Genomic DNA, 12673 nt, shown 5'->3' with positions numbered 1-12673 from the left:
TAGAATTTTACATTATTATAAAATGTTTACAATAAAGGAAAATATAATAGTTTCGATTAATTATATTTTGAAACGAAATCTATCTCTTTGTTACCACATGGTCACTAAGCTTCGGAATCGACCCTAATGAAATTTGATCGAAGAGCTAGCCTGGGTCCTGAAAAGAGGTAAAAGGTTATTAATTACGGTAGAAATAAAGACCGCAGACAAAGTCACAGAGAACAGCTAACTTTTATTATATAAAATTTTAAGCTTATAAAATTTCAATAAATTTATCAAAGTATTATATTTTGTTCTGAACCGTATTTCCAAACTTTATAAAGTTTCTAATCTGGAATACAATAATTAGATTGAAAGTTATAAATCTTCAAAATTGCCCAAATACGAGTGGTGTCTGATCGTAATTTATGGAACGACTTCTGTGAAAAATGTCCTCATCCAATAGAAATTTTAAAGGTTCGGACACACAAACGCGACCAAGCAATTTTTGTAACTCGTTACGTTACGAGTAGCTTAGCCTTTCATACCCAAGCATTTTGTTTTTATCGTATATAACAGCTATATACTCACGTAGATGTTTATTATTAAATTTGAAATACATAAGGTATTTTTTTTATAAAATTCATTGCTACATACACCAGTATATTATATAATGGATTTTTTCCGTTTATGAATGTATAAATATTTATCAATGTATAAATCATTCACTCATTCATTCATTCCTTTAAACGACTCATTTCAGGCCTTTCTCGACAAATAAAATAAACAATATAGATTCGATTACTTTATTATGCAATATTTACAATTATCAGTGTTATTGTAAGAAATATTTCGTGCTTCGATCTTTTTAAATGGAAGTAAAGTTTTATATCCAATATGTCACTGTATTAGACCCAACGCTCTGGCCTTATTTAACCAATCAGAACGCGACACGTAGCTCCCACACAGAACGCGTTTACCGCTGAAGCCAGTTCTGCCGTGCAAAACTCTGAAGTTGTCCATCACCATCACAAGACCTGGGATAAAATACTTTGTTTATTTATTTATAGTACTGTAAGAAATACTGAACAATGAAAATAAATAATTTAAAAAAAAAATAAACTGATTTCAAAATTAGAAACAGGTAGTGAAGTAAAAATAAAAAAATAGATCTATGAAACTATTACACCGATTTTAATGAAACTGACATTGTTCCCTAAGTCGAAGTGTATCTAACTTAGATCAAAAATAATCATCTCCAAACGACTTACAGCTTTCGAGAAATTCATGGAAAAACGTATAAACGTACATACAAACATACACTTATGAAATTAAGCACACGTGCTTGGAAGTTTAATGAATAACCATACTCAAATATAATTAAATTCTTACATACATGCATGTCGAACTGATAACCTCCTTTTTTAGTAGTCCGTTAAAATAACATTAATATAAATTATAAACTGATTAATTGTTAGAAAACAATTAAAGACACAAACATGTACCAATTTGAATTTCGCCTACGCCCTAAAAGACTTCAATATACTTGTATTATATTTTATTGGAACTTCATCTTGACTATAAATTTTGAACAGTTGTTGAGTAAGAATGATGCCTCAATTGCATCAAATTGTAATTATAATACAGTTAGAACTTAATTTCAGACTTGTTACTTTACATGTTATAACTATTGAAATTATAAAATCAAAATAAACTTTATTCAAGTAGGCTTTTACAAGGACTTTTGAATCGTCATTTAACAATTAAGTGAAGCTACCACCGGTTCGGAAAGTAGATTTTACCGAGAAGAACCGGCAAGAAACTCAGTAGTTACTCATTTTCAACATTTAAAAAATAAAAATTCAAGTTAGTTAAATACAATTATTTAAATTAATATATCCTGCTTGGAAGTCAACACGTATTAACTCCACGCTTTTTTATCATCTATAAAATCTTGTATCGAATAATATGCCTTTTTTACCATTTTATAAACAAAGTTAAAAATGTCTTATATTTTAACCAATTCCATTAGTACTACAAATAATTCTACCATTGTTTAAATCTCTTTCTCACTTAATGTATATCTTATTAATATGTACATTGTAGAACGTTCCACATTAAAGTTCTAAAGTTTTGTATAGTGGAATGCAAAGAGACGTTAAGACTTGCCGATTGTATTTCAAGCCTTACCTGGTTTAAGTTTAAATTTCCACTGAAATTCCGGATTTTCATAGTATCTTGACAAATTCCGCAATGAGCGATAGTATGACCTGCATTCCTCTTCGTTGGGGAATGCCATCGCTGAACGATCGTACACGTTAAATCTATAAAATACTTATTCTTTGGTTAAGCCGAAATTAACAGTCAACTAAAATTCATATTTTTTTAACTGCAACAATAATATGCATTTTTTCATTTATCAGTATGCTTTTCTACATATATATTATGTTACGTATTAATTATATTATGTAACATGTGTTATAAGACTACATACATTATTACATAAAATGGATGCGCATTGTTAAAATATTTAATTGATGGTATTAAAGTAAAGTAAAGTAAAGTAACAGCCTTTAAATGCTGTGATAAGGCCTCCTCTTCCGTTAAGGAGAGGTTTTGGAACATATTCCACTACGCTGTTCCAATTTGGGTTGGTGGAATGCACATGTGGTAGAATTTCGATGAAATGAGACACATGAAGGTTTCCTTACGAAGTTTTGCTTCAACGCCGAACACGAGATGAATTATAAACACAAATTAAGCACATGTATGTATAGTGGTGCTTCCCTGGGTTTGAATTCGCAATCATCGGTTAAGATGCACGCGTTCTAACCACTGGGCCATCTCAAATTGATAGTAATGGTAACAAAACCTAAACATATAATAGTGTTTTTAAACTAAAATTTAAAATAATCTTATTATTTTTTACGTAAACGAAGGGCGATGCATATTTTATTTAATTATTATTAATATAAAAATCATTTCATATAAGCATATTAGCTATGTAACACAACATAACATATTTCATTAATTCCAAATTACCCTTGTTTAGTATTGTGTTAACTTATTCAGGAAGGTAACCTTTCTAATTAAGGAGGTCCATACCTTGAGAGCATTCACGAACTTAATAAGCAGCGGAATAAAAAAGTGGAATTGCATTTAGGGTACTAAGTAATTTTGCATGAAATGGCGTCAAGAAAAATACCTTACATTTACTTTTATAGCTCGTATTTTGTTTATTTAATAAATGAAGTCTTTTAGTGTTTTTTTTTTCATTTGTAAATTATACTCTGTATAAAATAACAAAGCATGTATTATTTCTTAACAAATTCCCCCAACAAATCTTATTGTGTTGCTATTCCGGTATTTTATATATTTTTTTTCTAATTTTTGTTCGTATAATTCAATTCTAATAAGACGGGTGAATCGCTTTTCTCCTAGCTAGGTTATAAAATAATCTGTATTAAACAATGAGAGACTCGTTCATCTTTTTATGTAACAAAATAATTATGTATAGTACTACACAATTTAGATTTAGCATCGTAAAATGCAATGAAATTAAAATAAAACAGATTACTGCCGATTTACACGACCAATAGAAATAGCTCTCTATCGCGCCATTCGACGCTATTCGTCGCTATAGATTCTTGCGTCAGTTCAACCCGAGAAAGCAAGTGCATGTAATCGACGTTTCAAATTGACGACTATATTATTTCATATGATATTACAAGTTAATACGTTTGTGTAAAGATCATATTCACATGAGGAAATAATATGGATAATTTGGGATAGCGTACTCAATTCGAATGTGATCGGTTTTACGAATTTTGCCGATGGTATATCTAAGTTGTGTCGCACTATACAATATATTTAATGACGATGTTATAATTTAATCGTTAACTATATAAATAATAATATATGTGTGCGTATACACGTGGTTTGAGCGGTGTGTAAGTCTATTTAAAAATATGGAACGTATTTTTTGTGGTCGATTAGTATGAAATCATTTATATGTCTTACACTATCAATATATATATATGATGATATTATTTTCTGGTAACCAAATCACCACCGATTATCTTTAAATTTAGAAAATATCCAAAAAACAAAGTATCCATAACTAATTGCAAACAAAGCGAATATGATTTATCAACTCTTTCATTTCATCTCTTGATGGTAGGGTAATGTGCAAACTAGTCTTGGTGGCACCACCATCATCATATAACACACAAAACAAAATTTAAAAGTGATTGAAGAACATAACATCCTAGTTCTCAAGGCTTGTGGTGTATTGATGATGTTAAGATTGGTTAACATTGATTTCTCACAGAGCAAATGTCTATGGCATGTCCATATGTAAGCATTCCTTTATCGTAAAATAATGCAATTAATTCAGTGTCTAGATGTATCAAGCTTGCCCCATTTTGTCTCCAGTTAAAGTTAGTCAGAGCTGAGATGGCCCAGTGGTTAGAACGCGTGCATCTTAACCGAAGATTGCGGGTTCAAACCCAGGCAAGCACCGCTGATTTGTGTGCTTAATTTGTCTTTATAATTCATCTCGTGCTCGGCGGTAAAGGAAAACATCGTGAGGAAACCTGCATGCGACAAATTTCATAGAAATTCTACCACATGTGTATTCCACCAACCCGCATTGGAACAGCGTGGTGCAATATGTTCCAAACCTTCTCCTCAAAGGGAGAGGAGGCCTTTAGCCCAGCAGCGGGAATTTACAGGCTGTTATTGTTGTTGTTGTTGTAAAGTTAGTCCATAAAAATTGTAGTGTAAGTAATATTGATTGTATCAAACCTAATCTGTGTGATGTCCTTCATCTTGTCCAGTTTTATGACTGGAGCTGAATATCTATAGTGGTGGCCGTCTTCTAAATACTCTGCCTCTACGTCGAAGTTCGTTAAAAACTCGAAATCACTGGGATGTTCGATCTTCAGTCGGGTGGCTCCGTGAAATCCGTCCACAAGGAGCGTTTCGCCACCGATTCCGCCGGAATGTTCAAGACAATGCAAAATCTGAAGTCTGTAATATTAAAATGAAACTAATGATTATACTGATATACATATGATTCTTCTATATGGTGAGAAGTAACGAACATATTTTGTAACAAAATCAAGTTAACAAATGAAGTGAAATATTTCAAAATATTCTCAGTACAAAGCAAACAAGACTAGGTGACTGAAGTTTGAAAGGGGGGAAACATGTAAAGGGGGTTGGTCTTGTGCCTGAACTCTTTTTGATCTTGTCAGATTTACCGTCCTATGAAAATGAAGGAGCAGAAACGAAAAATTACTTAAGTTTGTGCCCAAACCTGGGCACTATGATATACCCATCGCAGCTATCACGTTTCCCTTGAAATAGATTGCCTTGGCTTATCACTGCAGCATGCGATATCGATACTGCTGTTTTTTTTGTATGTATTTCGGTGCCCGAGGCGTCCTGGGTAACGAGTCTCACATTTCCACGTGAGGGAAAAGCATAACGCGCTTTCCCAGCGAGAAAAAAGGGCTGCTATGGCCGAAATTTATTTTTCGAAAGTTAGATACAAACCCCTTTGAGCTCCATTGAATTTTGATATGCTCAATCATGAAACATGGATTAACTCTTACTTTAAAACATCTAGGATACCTAACGACATTCCGATTTTCGCAAAAAAAAAAAGAGATGTATAAACACAAATCGAAGACATGATTCAGCTTATAAAAAATAAGTACCTACCACTATGGTATAATCTCATATTTAAAGAAATAATGATCTGATAGAGGAAGAGAGAAAAAGTGAGAGAAAGGGAAAAAGAGTTGTTGTCGGAAAAAACAGACAGACAGCTGTCTTCACTTTAATAATAATCTAACAATTTCAACCTTACCCTGCAGCTTCAGTGAAGTAAGTATTGTCATTATGTACGGCTAATGGTAAATTCGTATATGCGGTGTCAGCGTGATCCTGCGTCGTTGTGAACTCCCACATTCCACCGAACAGCGTGTGCTGAACACCTCCCAATGCATTGCAAACTGTCTCCGTCGCTTCCACTGATACGTCTACCTAGAGGTGAAATGGAATTACTTAGTGTATAACATTTACTGGCGATGTTTAATAGATTCATTGGACGCGATACCCGAGGAATGCTATTTAAATTCTAAATGTTTATACGATCTTTATTTAGTTAGGTAATTTTGTTAGCTACTGGTACACATACGATTTAGTTCTAAGAAATAGCAAACGATATTATTCCCCTCTCTCGTAGGGAAATCTGTGTTACTAATTTCATTTGTTTCAATTTTTCAATGAAACGTCATCAAAATATTGCATTGTAATTGTTACTTACGTGTAAATGTAAAAGATTTTTAATTATCTTGAATTATTATTCAATGTGATATATTTTGACGACGACGACTTCACATACTAATGAAGAAACATAATTGTATTTGAATGGTTACAGAATATAAAATCGCTTATTAATTATATTTTCAAAGTAATATTAACGAGATACGTGCGTACCTGGGTTACCAATTAATTTAATTATTATTGAAGGCAAATTTTTCAGAGCGCAATGCGAGTAACAATTCATGTTTTATACTTGAAAGCAACGTTTGATTAAAATGTTGTTACCAAATTTGTATTTTAAGTTGAAGAAATATTTACTGTCTTGATTGCATTAGTTTCAATTTATAAAAAATGTAAATGCATCAGTAAAAAATTTAATGACAGCTAGAATTACGATTAACACGATTTGGACGATCAAATTTAACGTAAAAATAAATGATGTCTAATATGCTGTGATTGTTTTTTATTAGTGATTCTGGAAATAAATTGTCTCGATTACGCATTCCTTATTTAAACAAAAGTCTTAAAATACTGTTTTCATTCTTACGTTTTCAATCAGAGCTACGCCGTAATCTAGAAGAGATTTAAATACTGCCTTCGCACCATCGACTGAATTAAGGAATTCATCAACATGAATTCTCTTGACTTTATCCGCTACGCTGCCTCCGCTCCACATTACCGGCTTTAGTCTTCGACTGTCCCTCCACTTATCATAACTAAATTCTGCTAAGAACTCGGCTTTGTAAACTGATTCATGATTATCACTCCCTGAAAAAATATATCGTTATTTATCTAAAAGCAATATTGATAGAACCGAGATGGTCCCATAAATGGTTTTTGGATCAAAAATTACTTGTTTATCTGAGAAAGCGCCTCTAAGTTTCTTTGCGCCTATCTTTATATTAATAATAATTAATCTCGTGGTAGTGGCGGAATAAGGAAAGGAAAACTGCATTTGATAGACGAAAAATGAGGTGGAAAATTGGTGTCCAAACTTTAAACATAAATAGTTTGTGATTATGAAGTTGCAACTTTTTCCTCACTATATAAATTAAGTTCTACATATAAGTTTTATATGAGGAAAATCATGCTGTGCGTATTCATTGGGGTGTCAAAGGAATTAATACTTTATTGAGGACTCGATTTGATTATATAATTATGTGATAACTTGTCAACTTTGTCCAGCGGGACAATGACGTGTTGTTATTATTATACTAACAGCATGTGATGTATTATCAATACACATGTATAGAGAATATCATAACCTATGTATATCAAAGGTAAGAACAATAAAACAATCCACAATGCCCCAAGAACAATGTGTCCATTCAATGTATTCTCACTTAATGCCAAAATACGGAATTATCAAGAATAACATGCAAAATAAGAAGTTTAATTAAGATTACTAACTAGAATATTTAATTATTCAAATGCTTACAAGTTACAGTTAGTTGGTCTTTGTCATATTTTACGTTGCTTATATTTACGTCTGGTATTTGTAATAAGTGGTGAGCCCTTTGGAAAGTATCGGCATGGTAGCAAGTTGAACATCTGTAAAGTAGAAAAATTGAACCCAATGCAAATATATGAACAAAGACATTTCAACACACTTTATTCGATTATATTTTTATGTTTTAAATCTGGACAGATTTACATCTAAATTTTGAGTATATAACCTTATTCATTATTTTCGATCAAAAATCTGATGATGATTTTAACTCAAAACAAAGTAGGTATTCATTTATCATATTTATATAGTGACAGTTGAATATAAAATGTGATAAAATTATGAAACACTGTTTAAATATCAACAAAAAATACCTGCAATGATCACGCAACCAACATTCTTGATAAGCTATTGATGTGCCATTTTGAAATTTCACAGTTAGCACTTTGTCTAGAACACTAATTGTTTCTAACACTGCAATAAACAATGTACATAATTATAATCTTCTAGTTGACACCCGCGGTTTTGCTCGCTTTTAGGAGTTGGTTGTCATGTGCAAAAAAGTAGAATGTCCTTTCTTGGTATTCAAGTTTGATACACACCAAATTTCATCAAATCCGATTGGTTGGTTTAGTAGTGAATGAGCGACAAACTGACAAAAAGAGTTACTTCCATATTTATAATTTTAGTATATAATAGTATGCAATTAGTATAGATGACAATTCTTTTTTATAATTTTATACTAAAATGTAATATTGGATTTAAACGTAATTTAAATTAAAGCGAGGTACAAATTTCGAACTAAATAAAATTTCTATTATCACACAAGTCACGTAAAATTCGGCTGTTTGGAAACAAGCCTACAATTTAAAGCAATTGCTCTAATTGCGCTGAAAATGGTCACAAATACATTGAATACAAATTTCACTATATATTTCGAACGATATATAAATTTAAACATGCATTAAACATAATTTAATTTTAGTATAACCTATAAATTAATATATTTGATAACGAATGCTCGTTTCGTTCGTTCGACTCGCATTAATACAATATTAATAAAAATAAATTGTCTTAAATATCATAAAATATTTTCGTATATAAGTTTTAAGTCTCACCTGCCATTTTCTACGGTATTTATGTATTCAGAACACACGTCTGTCGTCAAACATTGTCTAAATGAGCTTGTGAGATTGCAGAGCTCAAAGTACATTCATTAATAATAAATATTATAACACTAATTGTCTTATCATCTGGGGTCATTAGGTCTATATGACGATTTAGGTTTAACGTCCGCTAGCAATGCGTCACTGTAAAATTCTCGCGATTATAATCAAAACTATGATTATTTAGACTAACGGCCGAATAATAATGTTCATCGGTTGAATTCTCATTGATTTTGTCATCGTACTCTTTCTGTCATCAGGAATTTGTCATTCAAAAGAGAAAGACAAAACACTGTCTAGTTATACAAATATTATCGCTTATTATAGAAATAGGTTAATGTAATTATTAATAGCTTTGTTTAGATAAGACTCGCTTGCGTTTTCTATGATTTATTTATTTTTAGTTGTCGTGATTAGTGCATTCAATAATTGTCGATAATGTTTCACTGGTAATTAAATGTTTTATGTCAAATTTATTTTGCTAGCCGTTACTACTATTTCCTATTTTGTTTCTATATTTTTTAAAAAGTTTTTTTTTTTACATTTAATATTTCTGTATGGTATTATACATATATTTTGAAGGAAAACAGTTACCTGTCAGAAATTTTAATATCCGGATTATTTTTGAGTAGACGATGATGAACTTAATATTAATATTAAGGTAGAAATATTAAATCGCATCTTAGTTTATGTAATTTTACCTAATAAATCAATTATTTTTCTGTTCTTTTTTCTGTTTTCTTTATAAGATATTCTTTTGAGTTTGAAGTATTAAAATAAGATAAACGGCTACAGTTACACGATATATTTTCACTCAGACTCCTTAAATGCTACAATGAAAGAATAAATCAGCAAATACCGTTGGGACTCAGGACATGAAGACATTATGAGGATTATTCTTCCATTTCAGACACGTGATATGTGTGAAAGTGTCACGTAAAACGTAAAATGTGCGAATTCCATTCGAAAAAGTGCCGAAACGCTGGAAAATTTACCAAAGTACTTGTCTATATTTCACTGACAAGTATGTGTTAACTTTTCCTTCGATGAAAAAAAATTGTTGAGTTTGATCTTAAAAAAAAAGTGTGCACAGCTGTCGTGACAGAAGTGACACCTTATTTTCAACCTTTTTGCTTCAGAAACGTTCATTAGTGGAGACGTTACGACGTTTTATTTCTCCTCAGACTTTGCACCCCTATTTTGTAAACAAGATAATATTTCATGGTTCCCTTATATTATTATTTTTATTTAATTAAATGACTTGTATATTAATTTACGCAATTCCATGGATGATTAAGTTCGAAAATTGTGATCTTATTCTTTGAAGTCGTTATAAAATACTATGGTAGTAACCATTTGAGTAAAGCAGTCAGAAAAATTCAACTCAATCGGGTGAAACTCCATGCCTGCATTTGATGGTTTCGTACATTGCATGAAAATTTCATACATTCGACAACCCATCAATCATTGAATGTACGAAATCCTAAAACTAGACATAAATATGATAAGGAAGGGTGATATGTTCTTCTGAGCAATATATGGAATAAAATTGGCTGATCAAGCGTGCATTAATTACGACAACGTGTAGGTAATTTGCTGAATATACTAGTTGAAAACCTGGCTTCGTTTGGGCAAAATAAATAAAACTAAACAAATATGGTTCATCATTTATAAATAATTTACTGTGGATAAGTTTCCACTGAGTTTACTATACTCTGCACAATATTAATAAAAGAAAACAAACATGGGGCGACCCGTTGCAATTCATGTCATTGAATTTTATTTATATCAAAATCTTACCGATCAATCTCATTCGTGTCTTCCTACGCAACATCTGTGGCCTGTCAGTACAACTAAAAGCCATTAAACTAACAACTAACGAATTTTTCGGATATGATATATTGTCGATCACTGTTTTTTAATTACCTAAAATTGTGGATAGAATTCGATCGGGTCTATCATAGACCTGCACGATATATAGATGTCATTTTTATATATATTAATATTAACATACCAAGAGGTTGACAATAAGCTTAATGCTAACATTATTTATGTTTAATATATATTTATAGGTTTCAGTACAATGTTTCTGCCATGACATAAATCCTGGGTATTGGAATCTGGTATCATCAGCTATACCATTGATATATCTCACCTAATTACTATAAATGATTAATTGAAATCTAGGAAAGCCAGTGATAAAAAATAGTTGATTAATACGTTTCTTTTATTATGAAATATCTCGTAATACGAGCTACAAAATAAATGCCTACAGTACAGTTTGTGTATATTGTTATTATGTAAAGTTTCGAAAATCGTATCCACATATCAGCACGATAATACATGTTTTCAGCTATCAAGATATCGGATATGTTTATTAATGTTTTTAGTATGACTATTTTTATGTTATTTATAAAGTTCAATTGTATAGCGTAAAATATATCGGATATTACTCAAACTATATAATCGACCTCGATGGTCTGCCGGTTAGCTTATAATGGTTCAAAATTCAAAACATGCGTAAAATCTCTTACAGTTTACACACACACGCTCACACATACTCTCGCATACATAAACACAATATTATGTAATAACTTTAGATTTATTAGACCACACTGTTACTCTGTTCGTACTGTGTGTCTCGATACTCTTTTATTTATATAGAGCCGATCGTAAGCACCGGAAATACGATAGACGAAATCATATTTTGGGTCAAACTTTCTATTATTATTTCTATTTTCGTTTTATGAGGTCTAAAGGAAATAACAGATGTACATCATCCGTGTTATAAACGGTTGTTTGATCATTCATTGCTTTATGACAATGTCCTGTTTCGCCACAGCGTATTTATATAGACTTGAGAGAATACTAATTATGGTACACACAGTCCAAGTTCTATGTTCTAGTTACCTGTATCCATATGGAATAGTAAATAGTACGTTTCACTAAATCAATGCGTATTTTGTGTGAGCTACCCAAACAGTTTTAACAAACTACAGAAAACATTTAAAGTGTTGGTAGGAATTAAAGTTGTTGTTGTTAGTTCGATTAAAATTTTGAAATATATTGTTTTATTTAGTCTATACTATTAATTGCATTAAAAGTAATTTTATTGTATATATTACAAATATTCACAAAAAATATGTAGTTAATCACGTATGTGTACGCTATACATAATATGTGCATAATAGAATGTTTTTATATATGTCTTATTTAATACATACCAAAAAGTATTTCAGTATTTGGTATGTTTTTAAATATTTGTGGCCCGTGTGAATGCTCTTTCATGCATTAAGTTTTTTAGTTTAACGAGTGAAATTGATACACTCTAAAGTTTAAATAGACGAAAAAGTATAAGAGCTGCGACGTACTCGTATACTTAATGCATATACGCTGCTAGCCCAAGTGTCATTACATACTATGAATCTACATATATACATACACTCCAATTTATCTACGTTTTTCTAAATCGTGTCAAATAATCTATATTTAAATTATAAATCTGACAGTAACTATGTCTGTCTATCTGTAGCTCTTTCACGACCAAATCGCTAAATCGAATTTGATTATTTTTTTATGTTATACGTTGGCGGACGAGCATATGGGCTCGTGATGATGGTAAGTGGTCACCATCACCCATAGATAATGAAGCTGTAAGAAATATTAACTATTCCTTACATCGTCAATGTGCCACAAACCTTGGGAACTAAGATGACATGTCCCTTGTGCATGTAGTTACACTGGCTCA

General features: G+C 31.3%; 1 protein-coding gene across 1 annotated transcript; it reads right to left on the bottom strand.

Annotated features, from left to right (window-relative positions):
• Window positions 1–771: 771 nt before the first annotated feature.
• LOC124544504 (trimethyllysine dioxygenase, mitochondrial) lies at window positions 772–9116 on the bottom strand. The gene is made up of 8 exons (XM_047123098.1): window positions 8878–9116; window positions 8134–8233; window positions 7751–7863; window positions 6860–7080; window positions 5855–6030; window positions 4786–5010; window positions 2170–2303; window positions 772–1016 (listed from the first exon to the last, which is right to left on the bottom strand). The coding sequence occupies exons 1-8, from the start codon at window positions 8882–8884 to the stop codon at window positions 880–882; spliced, it is 1113 nt and encodes a 370-aa protein (XP_046979054.1). The 5' UTR covers window positions 8885–9116; the 3' UTR covers window positions 772–879.
• Between the last annotated feature and the right edge of the window lie 3557 nt (window positions 9117–12673).

Source organism: Vanessa cardui, chromosome 4, assembly GCF_905220365.1.
Source record: "Vanessa cardui chromosome 4, ilVanCard2.1, whole genome shotgun sequence".
In the NCBI taxonomy this organism is placed as follows: Eukaryota; Metazoa; Arthropoda; class Insecta; order Lepidoptera; family Nymphalidae; genus Vanessa; species Vanessa cardui.
The sequence above is the reverse complement of the archived record's forward strand: the minus strand, read 5'-3'. Positions and strand labels throughout refer to the sequence as shown.